At 39.1% G+C, this 21,410-nt stretch overlaps 1 protein-coding gene across 1 annotated transcript; it reads left to right on the plus strand.

Moving 5' to 3' along the window:
• The first annotated feature begins 2,914 nt into the window (after positions 1 to 2,914).
• LOC106800138 (uncharacterized) lies at positions 2,915 to 16,413 on the plus strand. The gene is given in 7 exon segments (XM_087422042.1): positions 2,915 to 3,280; positions 5,334 to 5,394; positions 7,216 to 7,369; positions 13,993 to 14,675; positions 14,677 to 15,009; positions 15,011 to 15,330; positions 15,332 to 16,413. Coding segments are annotated over 6 exon segments (2,142 nt in total). The 5' UTR covers positions 2,915 to 3,280; positions 5,334 to 5,379; the 3' UTR covers positions 15,969 to 16,413.
• Positions 16,414 to 21,410: the final 4,997 nt, after the last annotated feature.

The raw sequence follows: 21,410 nt of genomic DNA on the forward strand, positions 1-21,410 counted from the left end.
AAAACTCAAGAAAGGCACTACAATACTAGCCCAGATCCCTGAAGGAATCTAAAAATAAAAGTTGCTGGATTCCCAGCCCGGATTCCGAAAGGAATCTGAAAATCAAAGAAAACTCCTAGATTTTCAGCAGGCCCAATCCCCAAAAGGAACTGTGCTACCTTCAGGAAACAACTGAGTATTCTCCAAAGACAACGTCTTGGACTCAAGGACAGAGCTTTGAACTGGGAGGACAAAGTCCTTTTCCAGAGAGGACAGCGCCTCTCCTGATCTAAAATAAAGTCAGAGAGTTCAGAACACAATGGAGCAAGCTTGAAATCCAAAAGGCGACTCATCAAACTGAAAGTAGGTGGTGACTCATGTAAGGACTGAGCACAACGGGTACCTAGCTAGATTCCAGGGGTTGCCATCTCTTGTGGGTTGCCTCCTTCAGATCCCACTTCAGACATATATATATCAACCACGAAAATAAAAGAGACAGTTATGTTACCAGGAAAACAAATTTATTCAGGAAAAGCCAAAACATTACAAATCAGAATGTGCAGGATATGGCAATCTACAGGCTAATTTAGCAAACAAGAGAGAGGAACATTCTTTTATAGAGAAAAAGGAGGAAATTGGCAGTAGCAGTTTTGAACGAAAGTCCACTGGAAAAAAGCAAGAGTTCAGTGTGGTGATGGTTTCTCATGGGCCCAGTTGCTGGGGTAGTTGATTTCTGTTTAGTAGGATGCAATGTACATTTCTCCCTCTAATTAATGATTCTTTCCTGTTGATGTCTTTTTTGGGGTCTGTAATTGACTATATTCCTGTTGATGATTTCTCTTTGGTGGAGTTTGTAATTGACTATCTTTCCTGTAATTGACCTCCAATGGTACTGCGCGGGAGCTTCCCCTTCTGGCCTCCTGACTCCATTTTAAAGGAGGTTTCCCTTTAGTAATTATCACAATATTAATAAAAATATAAATACAGGAAATTATACTAAAATCTGATCTCAGTCTTTTCACTCCTCACCTCTTATGCTATCTAATTCCACAAGGTGGTGGCTACACCTTGGTTTACTCAGACACCATCTTGTGGGCTCAGATTCTTTTGGGGAGCATGGGAGCCTCCAACCAATAAAGTTCCTGTCTGGGTCCAAGAGAAATCATTTCAGCCGGTCAGGAAAATTACCAAGCACATGTTATATATAAATACGAGATGAGAATATTTGATTAAAAATGTAGGTTAGGGGCCCCCATGTGAGGCAAAGTGGCTGAAAAACATTTAGATGGGGAGTTCAGATGTCAGCACTTCTTGACCCGAAATGGTGCACAGTCCTGACTCCTTCATGGAGAGCCACTTCAAAGTCAGTCTGCATGGAGTGACCAGAGCTCAGGGTAAGTGAGCTCAGCACAGGGAGCCTGCGGAGAGAGAGGGACAGGAGAAGGGTTGCTTCTGTTCTCTTCCCCAAGAGAAATTTATCTTTCAAAGTTTCAATCTGAGTCCAAGCATTTAACTACTTAAAGAAATAAAACCTCACCAAAATAATGGTGGTGGTGGGGAAACCCTTAGAAGTTTAAGATACTGGTATTAGTTCTGGGGAAAACAGAAGAGTGCTGTTTATTGAAAATCACCTTTCAGAAATTTCTGGAGCATATATAGTTGTGATTTGGTTGACCCAAAATCCAGCCAGCACCACCTTCAAAATTTCCACAGGGAACAGGAAAGGAGCTATTAACTCACATATTTCAAATTAAAAATTAAGGGTGTAAATACTGCTGTTGCAAATGTGAAAAACTAGTAATACTATTTGGATTTATTGTTCGCTAAGGAGACAGACATCCTTATCCCATGTCTCTGGAAATATTTCAAGACTGATATTTCATTAGTTAAAATCAAAGCCAAATATCTCCAAAAGAGACCAACTTTTATGTCATTATCTGCACATTACATAAAACATTGAGAAACAGACAAAAAAGACAAAATATCTAATTTAATTTTCAAGTTAAAAATACTGTTCCAAATAACTCAGAATAAATTTTTTAATTGAAACCGCAATTATATTTAGTAACTAATGACTTCAGCGAAACACGTATGCCATGCAGTAAGGCTCAAAGGTATTGGATTGTTAATTCATCTTAAGAATTTTGGATTAGTATAATTACTTAAATTTAAAGAGAAAAATTTCTATCCATACAAGACGAAAATTTTGTTCTTTTAAAGCAACGTGTCAGCCCTCCATGCCCACAGCCCAGGGCCTGGCCCCATTAAGTCCCTGGAACCGAGCCCAGGGTCATGTCTCTGCCTCCCGAGTGAATGCGGAACAGAAAAAAATTAAGCTCTGCTGGGATTGGTATAAAATCGCACACTCCAAGCAGGTACAGTTTGCATTTCATGTCACATTCTAGTTTCCCTCACCTAGACGGACAATTCTGCCTTTTGCTTAAGGAAGTTGTAACTGTCCGGGTCTCAGACGTTCCTGGATCCCACGACCCCCACAGCCTCCCGCCCCGCCCCCACAGGGCGCAGCGCCCCAGCCGCCTCCTCACAGGACAGGCGGCTCCATCCGCGCGTCAAAAAGCTTCCAGGTGATTCGCTGTCAGTTTCTTAAGAGGAACTATCTCGGCTTCCAGGATAAGTGTCCCACACACGTGTAATTCTGTAGGAAGCCCGGCTGCAAAGGACACCAGCAGATTCAAAGGAACCCAAAAGCAGAAAGCTGGAGGCTGTTGGGCGCGATGATAAACACTCAAGGAAACCTGAGGGGCGGAGGAGAGCGCCAGACGCCGCGCCCAGCCCCGCCCCTACGTTGCTCGAGCCCCACCCGCCTCTGTACCCGCCCCGCCCTGTCGGCCCCGCCCCGATACGCAAGCGCATGCGCGGTTTCCTGGGGACGGAAGCGGGTCACGTGGAGCAAGCGGTGCGCTCGGGTGAGCGAGTGTGTGTTTCTGGTTGGTACCTGCGCTTCCCGGTCCTCAGGCCCCCGCGCCTCACACCCGGGTTTCACGGTCGCCCTCTAAGTTGAAATCTCTGAATCTGCTCGTCTGTCTCGCTGTGAGTTCGTCCCTTTCGCCTCTCGGCGGCGTCGCCATAGACGTCCCGAGTCCTGCGGCTCCTTGCGGTCCGGGAGTCCGCGTCCGTTTCCGGTTAAAATCGCTCTGAGGCAGCTGCCCGACCAGCCTTTCTGCCTTCGGTCCGCGTAGACACCGACCGCCACCCGTGTCGTTTTCCTGCTCAGAACCTTTCTCTGACGCCCCACTCCCCTCCCCCCGCCCAACCGCGTGGTCCAGTCCTCACTCAGGAGGTGGGTACATGCCCTTCACCACCCCCAGGGAGAGCAGAGGGGAACAGAGATGGGGAGAAAGAGGCAGAAAGATCTGGAGTTAGAGGCCACCAGAAAGCTTAGGGAGAAAGAACACGGGGATTGAAACAGGTTGCAACAGAGTGGAGCCAACACACTGTAGGAGGAGGAATAGAGAGGGAGGGAAACAAAAGGATGAGGAGAAACAGAGAGAAACACAAAGGAGAGGAGAGAACCAGAAGGACACAGACAAATACAGAGAACACAACACACAGCGGTGGAGAAACGCAGGGACCCAAACCCAGGCGAGCATTGAGTTGATTGGATATGGGATATTAAGTTGTGAAGTAGTCCTGACTTGGGGCTCTATAATCTAATTGAAGATTTGTTGAACTGCTAAAATTGTGCAGAAGAGAATGAGAGTTACAAAGCCAGGTTTATGAGGCATCTGCATTTTCTAATTATTGCGTCAAAAGATAGTTCCATATGCAGCCCCTATACACCTTGAGGGCAGAGGCTTAGCTCAGTCAGTTCCACATCACCCTCTTCCCTTTCAAGAAATGGGGGAGGACTTTCTGTCACCTGTGGTTCATGACCTTCTTTTCTAAATTTCATGTATCCTCACACTTGTTTTAACTTAAGTACTTTTTTAATTTCCAAATTATTTTCCCTCTTAATTTTATTGTTCAGAGAATGTGGTTTATATGCCTTCTACTCTGTCATATATTGGAACTGTTCTTTGATGTCTGTAAATAACTATAGTATTTCACTATGCATTTGGTAAGGATGTTGGTAATCTTTTATCACTGAAAACCTAGTTTAAACAGTTTAAAAGTCAACAGTTTATGTCTTCCCTAAAGTGATGTTAAAGTAGTGACTTCTGAGCTGAAGTGTCCAACTACGTAGATGTTCCCCTCAAGTCCCCTGTGTCCTTTCTGTGCAGATGTTGAAGGATGGGCTGGATGGATGTGGAACTTTGTTCCAGTAGAGCCCATGTGTCCATGATGAACAGATTGCTCAGAGCCCATCTCCAAGTGACCCTCTTTCATGTTTTCCAAGATTAACTATTTGTAACTTCATTTTTTAAATATTTTTCTGGAAAAGAGGAATTAAATGCTTGAGTTTGATTAAACCCATGAAAGAGAATCTTCTCTTGTTTAGGAATGTGAAATGTAATTTGCAGTTAAAGCAGACCTTTCCTACTGCCCTGTCCAGGCCACCACGTACATCCTGTTCTGCTCAGTGAACTCAGACCTCTTCAGGGTAACTTGGTAGCTTTCTCCCCTCTGAGCCCCAGTGCTCCCACCTGTAACGTGGAGATAATGGAGTAGACCAGGAATTCTGAGTCTGAGCTAATGGGATCCCTGAAATGATTTTCAAAATTTGTCGTAGGTCTGCATTTGACAGTTTTCTAGTACAGGGTGCCCAGTTATCATTTGCAATGTGTCCCGTCCTCCAAAAATAATGAAAACCACTAAGAAAGAGGCAAGGGCAGATGCTCAGACAGAGGCGTGCTTCTCAGCTTCACTCTCTCCCTCTGTGTTTCATGGGTAAATCTTAAGTTTGATTGTGTCATCTCCTGGCGAGAGACCCTATAATGTTTTGCCATCACCCTGAGGACAAAAATCTAAAACTCCTTGGTATTGCTTGAGTAGGAAGCTCTGGAGTTGAGTAGCCCTTCAGACTTTGTCCAAATTGAGGGAAGGCACAGACTTCCATATCCTGCATCAACCAATCAGTGGATTCGGGCTACCTAGGGAGGAGTCAAGATTTTGGATAAGGCACTTTCCTTACACTTCATGCCAGGTGGACAAAGGACAGTGCAGTTGCAGCAGAGTGTGTGGGTTTGGTAGGAGGGGAGGGCTTTCTGGAGAACTGTGTGAAAAACTCACTTATTGGTCTCTGTATGGAGTTTAGTGTCCCAGCATTCCTCCTGTTACAGTGGGCAGCAAAGGGCTGTCTGTCGCATTTTGAGGTTCTCCTTATATGTATACTTGTGGCAGAGGAAAGGGGTGTTTTGATTCTAATCATTGAACAACATATTTTTGTCATGCAGAATAATCTAACCTGAGAATCTCAGAGAAAGAGGAAAGAAACGTGGAATGGCTCTTTCCAAGGTAAAATTAACATTCTTAGTTGACTGTTCTCCTCTTTCCTTCCTAAATCGCTATATGTTGGATATGCCAATCTTCTCTGTCTCTGAAGGGTCCTACCTAAAATGTTGACTTAGTGTTATTTAGCTGACAGTGTTCTTTAAAGTACTATCCAGATTCAGTGGAATCCCCACCAAAATCCCAACAGCCCTTTTGGCACAAATAGGAAACCCCATTTTAAAATTCACATTGAATTCATAAGGACCCAAAATAACCAAAATAATGGTGAAAAAGAAGAACAAATTTGAAGGACTAAAATTCCCAATGTCAAACATGACTACAAAGCTAGAGTAATCAAAACTGTGGTTCCAGCGTGAGGATAGAAATATAAGTCAGAGCAATAGAACTGAGAGTCCAAAAATAAACCCACATATCTATAATCAGTTCCTTTTTTTACAAGGGTGACAAAAACTTTTACTGAGAAAAAAATAGTCTCTTAGGTGCTGAGACAACTGCATATCCCCATGAAAGAGAGTAAAATTGAACCTCTACCTTTCCCCTTGTAAAAAAATAAATTCACAATAAACCAAAGAGTAATGTAAGACCTAAAACTGTAATACTCCGATGAAAACATCAGGATAATTCTTCATGACCTTGCATTTGGCACTGGACTTTTAGATATGACACCAAAAGCAAAGAGAGAAAGACAGGATACATAAGTTGGTGTCCATCAAAATTAAAAATTATGAGTGTTGAAGGACACTATCACATAAGTGAAACACAGTCTACCAATGGGAGAAAATGTTCGCAAATCACATATCTGGTCAGGGTCTAGTATCCAGAATATATGAAGAACTCCTACAACTCAACCAAAATTCAAAGAACTCAATTGAAAAATGGTCAGAGGACTTTAGTAGACATTTCTCCATAAAAGATACACAATGGCCAACAAGCACATGAAGAGATGGTCAATAACATTAATCCTCAGGAAAATGCAAAATCGAAACCACAATGAGATATCATTTCACACACACTAGGTTGAATACACTAAAACAGAAAATGGCAAGTGTTGGTAAAGATGGAGAAAGTGGAGAAATTAGAACTGTACACATTGCTGGAAAACGGTGTCACTACTGTGGAATACAGTGTGGCAGGTCCTTAAAAAATTAAACTGTATACCCCAGTAACCCCAGTTCTAGGTACATGAGCAAAAGAATTGAGACCAGATATTCAAACACATCTTCAGAGCAGCATTATTAACATTGGCCAAAATGTGATGACAACTGAGATGTCCATGAAAGGATGAGTGAATAAATACAAATGTGGTATAGTCAAACAATGAAATTATTCAGCCATAAAAAAAGAATGTAGTCCTGATACATACTACACCATGGATGAACCAAAACTATTATTCTAAGTGAAAGAAGCTGGACACAAAAGGTCACACATTTCATACCATTCCAGTGATACGAAAATATCTAAAATAGGTAAATCCATACAGACAGAAAGCACACCAGGGACTGGGGAGAGAGGGGAGTGGGAAGCAAGTGCTTAATGGGTAATGGATTTCCTTTGGGATGAGAAAGATGTGTTTGAACTAGATAGAGGTGATGTTTGTACAACATGTGAATGCCACAGTTTGAAATGGCTAACTTTATGTTATGTGAATGTCACTTCAGTTAAAAGAAAGTTAGAGGGCTATAACTTGCTCTAAATTTTCTTACATGGATCACTGAGAACACTTGCTCCAGCAGAGTCAATCCTTACACATCTCTGCTTGTCTCATTTTGTGTCAAAATAAGAACTGTGTCCCTGTTGACATGGTGAAATGTGCTGTCCTTTCAGGGGCAGTTGACCTTCAGGGATGTGGCCATAGAATTCTCTCAGGAGAAGTGGGAATGCCTGGACCCTGCTCAGAGGGCGTTGTACAGGGACGTGAGGTTGGAGAACTACAGGAACCTGCTCTCCCTGGGTGAGGATAACTTCCCTTCTGAAGTTGGTAACTACTGTTGTATATCTTTGCATTTTCCCTTGTGAGTCTCTTGGGAGCCTTTGACTTTCTTGTCTGAGTTCCAAGCCCTGTTCTTGAGAGAGTGATTGAAGCTGTTTTGATTCAGAAAGGAAAGGCTTCCTAGCATGGCACATGGACTCTAACTTCCCCTTTCTTCAGAAGTTCTGCACATATGGTGCTTGATTAGTGGTGGTTGTGGAACAGTAGTAGTCAGAGAACCTTATGGCAAATTTTTAAAACTATCTGCTTCTGTGGTTTTACTGTTGTGCTTTTGATTCAGTAGTTCTTGGGAGAGAGCTAGATGCCTGCATACCTTTTTTTTTTTTTTTTTACTTTGGAAGAATAACCCTGAGCTAACATCTGTTGTCACGCTTCCTTTTCTTTTTCTTTTTCTTTTTTTTTGCTTGAGGAAGATTAGCCCTGGGTTAATATCTGTGCCAGTCTTCCCCTTTTTGGCATGTAGGTCACTGGCAAAGCATGGCTGACCAGTGGTGTAGGTCCGTGCCTGAGATCTGAATCCGTGACCCTGGGCCGCCAAAGCAGAGTGCGCCAATATTAACCACTATGTCACCGGGCCAGCCCCAGATGCCTGCATACTTAAAATAACCCCTTAGCATTCAGGAGGCAGTCAGTTGACTGATTTTTGAAACACTTTTCTAGATCCAGCTATGATGTTCTCTCTTCTTAGCTGAACAAAGAGCTGAGAATGTGTTCTGGAAAAACATAGCATATTATGTTCCGTTTTTCTTTGTAAGTGGAAATCTCTCTTGAGTAGAATATTATCTCCATTTTTGAGCAAGGGAAACAGCCCTGGACTGTGGAGAGTGACAGGAAAGTAGGAAAAAATGCAGACGGATTAGAATGTATGGAGATGTGAATACAAGTATGAGCTCAGATACATGGGCTCAGAGTAAGCTGCCCCATTAAATGTGGTTTGAGAAATTCTCAGTGGGGAAAGATCTGTGGGAAAATAAAATTTTATTTCTTATGAGCTCTCAAAAGACATTGCCCCCCACCAACCACATACACACTTACCACTGCTCTTGAAATGTGTAAATGTGTAAATGTTTAAACTTGCACTCTACCATGATGCTCCAGCTCATGCAGAGGCAGGCAAAAGCTTTATGATGACGTACAATTCTCTATTATCTGGCTCCTCTCACCACTTTGGTCCCTTGCTTTGAGGGAGAGCAAGATGGCCTTCTCTATGGAGTCTTCTTTCCTCTTCATCTCTCTTGGTTCTCAGTCCATAGAGGTCAGGACTGAGGCCTCTGTGGTCCTGACCCCAGGAACTGTTCACTTTCCATTCACATGTTATATTCTTGGGAGAACTTAGGACGTAGACAAAGAAAATGCTGCTCTTCCATTGTCTCTGGGGTTCCATGAAACTCCCTGGGCTGTGTCAAGCTCTGTCTGCCTGTTCAGGCCCCTCAGCCCTCTCTTCAGTTCTCTTTTTGCCACGTGTGTAAAGAGGAATGTGATTTGAGATTGTTAAAGAGATTTTATAATTTGAGATTGTTTCATATTGTTACTGAGCAGTAATATAAAGACTAGACACTGAGATCCTCTCGTTAGTCTCCATTGCTACATGGCTGTGTATCTCAGTCTTTCAGGCGCTCACCCCACAGCCTGTAGGCATAGCACACAGCTGCTTCTCAAAAACCTCCCAAAATCTGACTCCATTTTACTGCCATATCTTATATTTTTCTCCCTGTTCCTGCTCTGTCTGTCAGGAAACATAGAAATACCTTGATCTTCCTGATTTCTTATTCTTCTAGATTTTGGCTCTGAAATTTGCTTTTGAAATACACATTCCAAGGGTCTGAAGTTTCATCCTCTTTTTCTGTTGAGATAACTCATCTTTAGGTGATGGACAGCTTCTGGTGGACTCTCCCATGGAGGGTGTTTACTGGGTAACAGAAATTCTTGAAGGAGAACACTGATTAATAATGTTAGAACATCATCCTGCCACTTACAGAAGTGCCTCTTGAAGCCAGTGGGTAGTGGCCAGCATGTCCCAGGATCCTGATGTGGAAAGTATTAGGAGAGCCTGACTGATAAGTGTTTCCAGTTGTCCTGGTTTTTGAGGAGTTTAACAATGTCTCCTAAGGGCAGTATGGCAATATTGTTCAGACATAATATGATCATCTCCTTTGAGAAGGCACGAAATGAAAAAATGTATGAACTTTACGTAAGGAGAACACTATCCAAATTCACAACCTAATTTCTATGAGACTGTTTTACTAAACTGCTTTTCGTACCACATTGCTTACCCGTGTGTGTGCTCTTGTTCATTCACCTTCAAAAAATATGCTTTTGACACATCTTATTGAAGGAGTTTATAAAGTGAAATGATGCCTACATTTTTTAAGTCTACTGTACTTTGATTTGTCACTGATACTTTCTTCTTGTAAATTTCGTTGTTATAAATGACTTGGTTTTCTATTTATTTCATCAATTCAGTATTTTTGATGATACTCTTAGTGTTCTTTGTTTCTTGCCTGCAATTTTGCATTGTGGGGTCGTAGAATGAATATTGTCTTATATACTTCATGTGATTTTTTTCTTGAGTGGTTATGACTCAATATTAGTTTGTCCAAGTCCTGTATAACCTCCAGAATTTTTTGAAAAGGTAATCTTAGTTACTATTTTTACTTCTGTTTCATTTTACTTAGTGCTTAGTAGTATTGAGACACCTTTTTTGGTGGACAATTTTTTTGAGCACTTTTAGTTTCACAGCAAAATAGAGTGAATGGTACAGAGATTTCTCATGTATTTCCTACCCCCACATATGCAGACCTTCCCCTTTAACAACATCCCCACCAGTGTGCTACATTTGTTTCCATTTGTGAACCTGCACTGAAACATCATTACCCAAAGTCCATCTTTACCTTAGAGTTCACTCTTGGTGTTATACGTTCTGTGGGTTGTACCAATGTATACTGACACATATCTAACATAATAGAATCATACAGACTGATTTCATTGCCCTAAAAATCCTCTGTGCTGTGCCTGTTCATCTCTCCCTCCCTCTTAAGCCCTGCAACCCCGGATCTCTTTACTATCTTCATATGCCTTTTCCAGAATACCATATACTTGGAATCAAACAGTATATAGCCCTTTCAGATTTTCTTCTTTCATTAAGTTATACGCATTTCAGATTCATCCATGTCGCTATGTGGCTTGATAGCTCTTTGCTTTTTAGTGCTGGATAATACTTCCATTATCTGGATGTACCTCAGTTGTTTCTCTGTACTCCTTATGAAGGACATCTTGTTGGCTTCCAAGTTATGACATTTATGGATGAAGCTGCTATAAATGTTCATGTGCAAGTTTTTATTGGAAATAAGTTTTCAGCTCATTTGGGTAAATACCAAGGAGTATGATTGCTACATCATGTTGTTAGAATACGTTCAGTTGTGTAAGAAACTCAGGAGTGTCTTCCAATGTTGCTGTACCATTTTGCTTTTCCACCAACAACGAATGAGAGTTCTTTCTCCACATCCTTGCCAGTATTTGGTGGTGTCAGTGTTCTAGATTTTGTCTATTGTCATATGTGTGTAGTGGTATCTCATTGTTTTAGCACACTTTCCTCAATTAAATCTATTGCATTTTTGAAACTGAGAATTTTTCATATATTGAAAACACATTTTTTATTAAGTTACTTAGCTACAGAAATACCATTCAAGTGGTTTTCCATCTTTTTTTATATACGATACATTGCTTTTTCCATAGCATATGTAGTTTTCTGAAAAATACTTGGATTTGATTTTAATTCCACTGACTTTATTTTTTTGCTACAAATAGCTTATTCTAATAATTATTCTTACTGTCTCGATGTGTTATGCACAACTTTCTATAATTATCTAATGTTTAAATATCCCTTTTTATTTATTTAATAGAAAACAGGCATTTTTTTACACTCCATTGTTCCCTCGTTACTACTGCTTCTGAGACTCATGTTGCCCAGACAATTTAAGTTCTTGAAAGTACATATTTCAATTAACCCGTGAAGCTTGTTTTGTTCCCTGTCTTCCCTTTCACCTAAATTCTCTAAGAAGTCACCTGGTCCTTATTGACACACATCCCATTGCTGTCCTTTTGTTCTGAGTATTATTGGACACTTATTTTGCTTACCACATCTCTACACATAGACCTCTGGCGTGGATCTGCCAAAAATTGTTTCTACAGTTAAATGCTGCAACTAACACGCTTTTTCCTTGCCAACACTCTTTGCTTTATTTAGTAATACCTTTTAAGGATACTACTTTTGGATGATGTTTGTGAAGTTAGAATTCATTACTTTTAGATTAGTGTGTATTAATTTCTATAAATTTATAAGGATAATAACTATATGTCTGCTAATACATATAGTAAGAGCACTTGCCACATGCTATCTCTTATGTCTTTGAGATTGTAATGTTAAAAGATCCAAGGAAATGATTTCAAATAATTAAAATATTAAAGCCAAGGAGACTCTTATTTTTATATAACGAACAAGGACACTTGAACTGATAAACTCAATGTGTCAAAACTGATAAATTTCTATTTTTAAATCTATATAATATAGTTCATGAATTATGTTTTACCAAATATAATCACATCTCCAAAGAGTTGTAACCTTGACAATAACCTCCTGCTAACTTTGTTTCCACCACAGAAACTCTGTGGCCCCCCCGTCAGAGATCATCATCCAGCATCCATGGTCACCCTCCATTACTGGACCTTTGAGAGGGTTTTATTGCATCCATGTGTGTTTGTACAGAGTGAATTCATCCGTTCTTCTCTTGGTGGTCTTTTCCAGATTTTTGCTTTTGGGTCTTACTAAGAACATTCTTGCACGTGTTTTTTGGAGCATATGTATGAGTCTCTTGAGTATATGCCTAAAAATGGAACTTATGGCATATTCAGTTTGATCATTTTTAGAGCCAATATTGGAATATGTGTAAATTTGCTTTCTTCCCATAACACCTCAGGGTCTCCCTTTTTAATCTCTTCTTTGTTAGCTTCATCCACATAGTATAGTTCGTATGGAATGAGTATTATGCCTCTTGCTGAAAGACTTCCTCTCTTTTCCTAAATCCCAGTCCTGGCCTTTTCTCAGATCTTGTATTGATTCAAATGAATGACACTGGTGCCTTTCTGTATATTAACTTTCAGCACCTAGGCACCCCAGTTTCCACAGTACCCATGCCTCCCCATGCTACATGCAGTGCATTATATCTTGTAGATTTTCTTTTCGCAATTTTTTCTATATTGTTTTCTCTCACCTTAGATAATAAATTTTCAAACCACATCCTATATACTATGCACATTTTCTGAACCTCTAAGTGGATAATTAAATGGTACCTCATAGAGAGTTGATCTATGTACTAGCTGTTATATAACTGTAGACTTGAAATCACAGTTGAGATTTCTGACAGTCTTCCATACTTTTTATTTTTTTTGCTAAGGACGATTTACCCTGTGCTAACATCTGTCACCAGTCTTGGTCTTTTTTTTTTTTTGGCTTCTGGAAGATTCACCCTAACATCTGTTGCCCATCTTCCTCTATTTTGTGTGTAGGCCACTGCCACAGCACGACCACTGACAAGTAGTGTAGGTCCATGGCCAGGAACGGAACCCAGTCCACTGAAGCGGAGTGCACGGAGCTTAACCCCTGGGCCACCAGGCCTAGCCCTTCTTTTTTTCTTTTTTTTGCTGGGGGAGATTTGTCCCCAAGCAAAACAGATTTCAATCTGTTTTGGAATCCAACAGTTTCCATCTGTTTCCAATCTTCCTCTTTTTGCTTGATGTAGATTGGCCCTGAGCTAACATCTGTGCCAATATTCCTCTATTTTGTATGTGGGTCACCATCACAGCATTGCTGCCAATGAATGGTGTAGATCCATGCCCAGAAACAAACTGAAGCTGCTGAAGTGGAGTGCAGCGAACTTAACCACGAAGCCACGGGGCTGGACCCCTAATTTTTGATCTTTCTAATAATATGTGTTTACCTGAAACTGATGTTTCAAATTTAGTGATTCTCAACATATTGTTCCTTTTGACTATTGTGTGTTCCTTCTTGAATGTAAGTTCTTTCTTTAGTTCCTTAGGAAGAATTCTTTAGAATTTCAGAGACTATTATTTTATATAATTGTGGTTAGTTATTAAATTACCTGGTGATTTATCATGGGTTAGAAAAGTGTTTTGTTATCATTGTTTTACACATGATATCTTTTAGTATCTTTTTCTACCCTCATATCAACACACCTTATTATAAAAATTAAGAATTATGGAAGACAACCTCAAATTTCCATTAGGATTTTATGGCTATGGTTATATACTAGCCAGTATGTAGATGAACTCCCTAACTATGGAATATCATTTAATTATCCAGTTATATGGCCAGAAAATATGTGTACGATGTAAGGTTTGTGTTGAAAATTTATTATCAAAGGTGAGAGCAACTATTAATATGGAAAAATTATAAAAATAAAAATGTAGATATCTGTATATTACAACGGTGTTTGAAGACAGATTCAGAACTTTCGTAACTTTGTTAATTATAATGATTACTTTTTGTATAATTATATAATTCAATATAAAACATTTCCTTTGGAACTCAATAGGGATCCTTTCTGCTGGATTTGCAATAAAGGATTTATTGCCAAGAGAGGACATTAATGAAGGAGAATTCTGCCATCTATTGATATTGGAAAGATCTGAAAGCTGTGGCATGAAGGATTTTGACCTCAAAGAAGTCTTGGAAGATATGCATGAGTTTGGGAGTGTGTGGGGATATGATGCCAGAAATCACAAAGCAGTGCCGTTAATCCATATTGGAAAGCTCACTCATAGAATAGATGAATGTAAAAAGTACACAAATAATTTTCCTCAAAAGCACAGTGTTTCTGTACGAAATAATACATATCAATATTTCTTGCATGATGAGCCATTTATAGGAAATTTGTTAAAACTGAAAAATAACATAAGTGATGCTAGAAATGAATGCACAATGTGTTTGGAAAATAGAACTCAATCAGTTTGGCAGGCACACCTAGCTGAACTGCAGAGATTTCAAACTGAGGAGAAAATTTATGAATGCAGTCAAGTTGAGAAGTCTATCCACCATGATTCCTCAGTTTCACCACTTCAACAAATTCCTCTCGGTGTTCAAAATATAGGTAATAAATATAGGAAGGTTTTTAAATATCTTTTGTTACCTGCACAATATGGGAAAACACATAATAAAGAAAAATCTTAGAAATGTAATAACTGTGGAATGGCTTTTAGCAAAAGCTCATACCTCTTGAAACAGAATTCATTCTGGACAGAATGTCCATTCTGGACAGAGACCTTACAAATATGAGTGTGGGAAGGCTTTTAATAAGTGCTTGAACCTTACTGGGCATCAGATAATCCATACAGGAGAGAAATCATATAAATGTGATGTAGCTGGTAAAATCATTCATCAAAATTCAAACCTTACAAGTCGTCAGAGAATGGAGACTGGAGAGAAACCTTACAAATGTGATGAATGCAGCAAAGCTTTTACTAAAAACTCAAGGCTTACTCAACATAAAAGAATGCATACTGGAGAGAAACCTTACAAATATAGTGAATGCAATAAAGCCTTTGCTCCGACACTCAAAGCTTACTCAACATAAAAGAATGCATACTGGAGAGAAACCTTACAAATGTAATCAGTGTGGCAAAGCTTTTACCTTTTACGAAGGCCTTAAAATACATCATAGAATTCCTACTGGAGAGAAACCTCACAAATGTAATGAGTGTGGCAAGGTCTATAGTCAAAAGTCAAATCTTGCAACTCGTCAGAGAATTCATACTGGAGACAAACCTTACAAATGTGACGAATGCAGCAAAGCGTTTGCTCAACGGTCAACGTTTACTCAACATAAAAGAATCCATACTGGAGAGAAACCTTACAAATGTAATGAATGCAGCAAGGTCAACGTTTACTCAACATGAAAGAATCCATACTGGAGAGAAACCTTACAAATGTAATGAATGCAGCAAAGCCTTTGCTCGACACTCAAAGCTTACTCAACATAAAAGAATGCATACTGGAGAGAAACCTTACAAACGTGATGAGTGTGGCAAAGCTTTTAGTTTTCATAAAGGCCTTAAACTACATCAGAGAATTCATACTGGAGAGAAACCTTACAAAGGTAATGAGTGTGGCAAGGTCTATAGTCAAAAGTCAGATCTTGCAACTCATCAGAGAATCCATACTGGAGAGAAACCTTACAAATGTAATAAGTGTGGCAAGGTCTATAGTCAAAAGTCAAATCTTGCAACTCATCAGAGAATCCATACTGGAGAGAAACCTTACAAATGTAATGAGTGTGGCAAGGTCTATAATCAAAAGTCAAATCTTGCAACTCATCAGAGAATCTGTACTGGAGAGAAACCTTACAAATGTGATGAATGCAGCAAAGCCTTTGCTCGACACTCAATGCTTACTCAACATAAAAGAAGCCATACTGGAGAGAAACCTTACAAATGTAACGAATGTGGCAAAGATTTTGCTGATTGTTCAGGACTTAGTAGGCATAAGAGAATCCATACTGTAGAGAAGATTTAGAAATGTAATGATTGTGGCAAATCTTATACCCAATTTCCCTGGCTTAAAAGACATAAGGAAATCAATACTGGAGAGAAACCTTACAAATATAATGAATCTGGCTAGGTTTGCAGTCAAAAGCCGAACCTTACAATTCACCAGAGAATTCCTGCTAGAGAGAAACCTTACAGTAGTAGTGAATGCAGCAAAGGCTTTGCTGAGCATTCAAGCCTTACTCAGCATAAGAAAATCCATACTGGAGAGAAACTGTACAAATGTACCTAATGTGGCAAATCTTTTACCCCATTTTCAAGCCCTATTCAGCATAAAAGAATCCATTCTAGAGAGAACTCTTATGAAATATAATTAGTATGGCAGAGCTTTACCCAATTTGCAAGTCGTACTAGGCAACAGAAAATACATACCAAAAGGAAACATATACCTAATATATGTGGCAGTACTTTTATTCAAAGTATACACAAAGTATACACAAAGTATCCTCAGAGAATTCATAGGAGCAAGAAACCTTACAAATGATTGAAACAAAACTTATGCTAGAATTGAAGCCTTTCTCAACATCACAGGCTCCATTGTGGAGAGAAAGCATATAATAGTAATGTATATATCCAAGCTGGTAACCAGAGCTCAGACCTCATTTGATATCAGAATATACATCTTTTAGAGAAACACGGATGTAACGTATCTTAGGCATACGCAAAGTTTAAGACTTGTGGAACATAACAGTTCTTACTCGAGAGAAATCTTATAAGTCATCAGCTTTATCAAATATGCCAAACCTTGTTGTCATGAAAGAATTCATATAAAATGGAAGCTATACAAATGTGTCAAGGCCTTTAAGCAATGACCTCAGTATATACCAAAGAATTCATACTGGACAAAAATATGACGAATGGAAGGTGATACATTGTTTAATCCGTTCTCACAATGGAATACACATGAAATTCGTATTTGAGGGAACTAATTTGATGTAAGTTTCAAACTATGTTTGATGATGAACCAACCTCAGATGTTAGACTCCACACAGGATTAAAAGTTAAAATTATTTAAAGCTCATGAGATGATGTGTGTCAATGAAGCAAGGTCATCAGTGGAAAGGTCTATCTTCAGTATATAAAATGTTTTTATTCAGTTATTTGAGGTTTCTTGAAAAGGCTACATTATTATTGATGACTTACAACCTGAAGTTTGAAGCCTGTTGATGTTATACTTTAATTACATGCTGTTCGTTTTTCACCATGATGGTCTTAGAGAAGGGATCAGTAAAAAGAGCCTACTTCATTAGGAGAGTTTATACATATCCATGGAACCTGGAAAAACTAATATACTGATTTGAAAGTACAATATGGTATAAATTTAACAGCATGGGGAGTGGCAGAGAATAGATGTAAAATATTATGTAAATTTCTATGCTTTCTGTGGTCACAGCCTCTTGAGATTTGTTGATATGACTGTGGGCCTCTGTTGGTGATTGTAGGAAAGATTGTTCTACAAGATGATCATGAGAAAGAGTAGACCACAACATTAGAGAATGATAATTTCACTTGAGTAGAATAATGGATTAGTAGGGATGGCATATGTGGTTGAAAAAATGGAGAGGGAATGATTGTCTCCCTCTCTGTTAAAAGGTAATAGATGATGTATATCATAGATTAATGAAAATTTGTCCTTTTTTTTTTTTAGAAACTGAAGACACACAGTTATAGAGCCCAGTTTAATCAAAAGAACCAGAGTAGAGTGTGCTTGTGAAGGATGGAAATTTGGTCATTGAAATTGCATTTTCATGCCCATTTATTTAGTGTGTGTTATACTTCTCATGTGTAAGTGGAATCGGTTTTTGTAACCCTGAATGAATCATGTGCCATCTATTGACCCAAGCATATCCCACCTCACTGGAGTGCTTCATGATGACTGCAATGGTACGTCATTAGGCTCTCTAGTTGAATGACACCTATAACAATTTCTTTCCATGTTAGATTCTAGCAAGCTACAGCTTTGGAAATATATATTCATAATTTGCTTATGAGTTATTCACTCCATGATCTATTTCAAGTTATTTCTGTGGCCATAAAGAAAATACCATGGTAATGCAATTTCAGATTCTCTCCCACTAAAACCTGCCTCTCTATTCATAAATATACACCATTTGATTATGTTTCTACATGCCTTTATTTGTCCTGAAATAAGATGCATGCGTTGCACCTTTATATGATTTGAAAATAGAAATATAGTTAGCATATGAAAAATATTAAGAAATAAAAATAAATTTCAGAAATAGGATACAAATAATCTTTTTTGTTGCTTGGAGCACTCAGGGAAATGATTTCAAAAGGTTAATGTTCATAAATTTCTTCTTAAGAATGAATATGCACATGGCAATTTTTTTGATATATAAACCAGCATTTTCATATACAGGCATACTTAGGAGACGTTATAGTTTTGTTTCTAGATCACTGCAATAAAGTGAATATTGCAATAAATGAGTCACACAAATTTTTTGGTTTCCCAGTGTGTATAGAAGGTATGTTTACGCTATACTGTAGTCCATCAAGTGTGCAATAGGGTTGTCAACAAAAATTATCTGGAATAAGAAAATTTACTTTCGAAAGCTTTAGTGCTCATACAGTTTGTAAACTGGGGAGATGCAGCCTCTAGAACAAATAGAAAATACACTCCAGGGAGGTTGTTTGAAGGCAGACTTTATAGACAAAAGCTATAGACCACAGGGATTATTTTCAAAGCCCTCTAATTTGTTGGTTCCCTTATAGACACCGATGTTCTACTATCGGTTATATCAGGCTTCTGGCCATGTGTAAGGAAGGAACGCCCAGTTTCTGGCAGAAGTTGTGTTTTTTCTGAAAATGAGTACATGGTGCACTTCCACATTTGCAAGTCTGCTTGGACTGTTTTGTTTTAGGTCCCAGTGAGCCACACAGAGTCAATTTTATCTTTCTTTTAGGGATTTTTTTTTTTTTAATAATTGTAATTGCATGTTTTGCCCTTTTTTCTGAAACCTGCCATAGGAAGCATTGATGATCAATTTGGTGTTTGCTCTGCTTCAGTGCTGAGGTGGCCTCCGCCTACCTCAGGTCCCTCTAGGCCCACAGAGGGATCATGGGCTTAGTGGGCCTTAGTTATCCAATCAAGTAACTTGGGCCATGCGGGTTAGCGGTCAATCCAGGTACCTATTACAGATCAATTAAGGTCTCAGAGTGGAAGTTTCTGTAGGTTCCAGTGATGGTGGCATCTAGGGTCAGAAGATGTTGAGTCATCATGATTCAGGTTGGATTTTCATGAAGGCATGTGTGGAAGCAAGCCTGAATTATTTTCAAGAACAATCAGATGCTTTGTCCTAAAACCAATAAAAACATGAGGACCTGGAAACCCAATCTTAAAAAAAACCCAAGTGAGCCCAGACTTGAGGGTAACAACTAAAAAGCTCTGCAAAGCCTGAGTGGGGCCATAGGAATGAGGTTATACATGTAATCTCTTATTTATTGTTAGGCAGGGCCGTATTTGAGCAGCAATGCAGACAAGATGAAGGAAAACCAAATTCAATAGGATGTGCCTATACTTTAATGAGATCCTCTAATCCTATAGAAGAAACAAATATAGTAGCTAGGTGATCATACCAATGAAAAACTACATGAGTCCATCTGGGTTTGAGGAAAGAGAGATTAGTGACAGTTGTTAATTTGAGGTGAGTCCTTCCTTGTATCCCAAAGAAAGTAGGGTTTAATGCCCTAGCCAGCCAATTGGAAGCCAAGGCCAAAGGTTTGTTCTACATAACCATTGAATTTTATTATTGATCACCCAGTAAATGCCTAGTTGTCGAGACTGGTCTGTCCCAAACCAGTCACTTTCTGTAAAGCTAATGGTATTTTTCCATGATTCATGCGATATCCATCCCATGTCTTGAGGGCAATTAGGTTGACCGTGTGTGGAATCATTTCCTTGTTCTCGTCATAAAGGTGCCCATATGTCCAAAGTTCCATAGCTAGGAGGCAGTGAAATATATCCATCTAAGATTTGAGTGAAACCTATCATGGTTCTCATCATTTTATCTAGTTTCTTTGCTTTAATTGCAAATTGTTGAGGCAATTGTGTCACTTGGGCAATGGAAAAAAAGTAGTTATACACTGTATCATTAATAGCATGGGCTATTGGCCAGATGTCACAGTCAAAATTAGAAATGTCAGATGTGTTGTGAATGCTTGAACTACATCTTTTCCATCATAATAAATTGTTTCAAAGCTTTCCAGTCTGTGCTCTGGAGGGGAGAAATCTACCAAGTTAACCCAGATGAACTAGAAAGGGAGAGTTGCGCACATATCCAACAGGTAGACTGATTTTTGTGTGTAGCAAAAGAATGAGCCCATTGTAAAAGGCCATGGCTATCTGGGTCCCATTCAGATGTGGAATGGAAAAACAAACACAGTATCAGAAATATCTTACATGACATTTGAACAATATGACAATGGGAATATTAAATTGTTGTGGAAGTTGATACACAGGCCTGGTCCAGGGTCTTGGGACAGCTGTCTACAGCACATGTCAGCTACTTCTTCTCCTGGAAGTTGTTGTTGTGAGGCAGCTTTATTGTGGTGTCTGAGAGCAGAGAGCATTTCCAGTCATCTGAAGCAACTGGTAAGGCCCTTTCTAATGGCCCTCAATGGCTGTCTTCCTCTAATGATGTTTCTGGATACCCAGTCATGGGCTCTAGACTGTGATCAATGGGATCCTTTAAATTGGAATCTGGGAAAGATTCTTTAATTTGTTGGTGGTAGGCTCGAGCATAAGACATTGCAGTCTTAGAGTAGCTGGTTATACTTGCATAAGACAACAAGGGATCAACAGAAGCTTGTACACCAACAGACATTGATCTGCGAGTGCTCATCCTATGTGGGGTCAGTTCATGTTTTCCAAAGAGAGTATTGCAAGCAGTCATTGAGACCAAAGACAATACCTTAGGCCAGGAGAGTCCAGTCTATTGGTATATAACAAAATCTCAAGGAAATTAAAAGGACTAGCATCTAATATCTACAAAGGTGTAACATAATTTTTTTCCCTACAATTACTTTCATTACAAATGTAATGAATGTGGCAAAGCCTTTCCTGACTGTGAAAATCTTACTTAGCATAAGGTAATCTATACTGGAGAAAACCTTACAAATGTCATGATTGTGGCAAATCTTTTACTCAATTTGCAAGCCTTACAAAACATCAGAAAATCCACACTGGAGAGAAACCTTACAAATGCAATGAGTGTGAAAAAGCATTTTTTCAGTTTGCAACGTTACTAGGCATTACAAAATGCATACTGAAAAAATTCATTTTGGTGAAATGAAGTAAGTAATTGTGAACTGTCTTACATTAGCATTCCAGGGACTGGTAGACTTATAAAATAGTTTCTAGAATCATGTGCTTTCTAATAGAAAATCTCTC

The sequence above is a fragment of the Ceratotherium simum genome, chromosome 33 (assembly GCF_057802395.1).
Source record: "Ceratotherium simum simum isolate JZ-2026a chromosome 33, ASM5780239v1, whole genome shotgun sequence".
Lineage (NCBI taxonomy): Eukaryota > Metazoa > Chordata > Mammalia > Perissodactyla > Rhinocerotidae > Ceratotherium > Ceratotherium simum.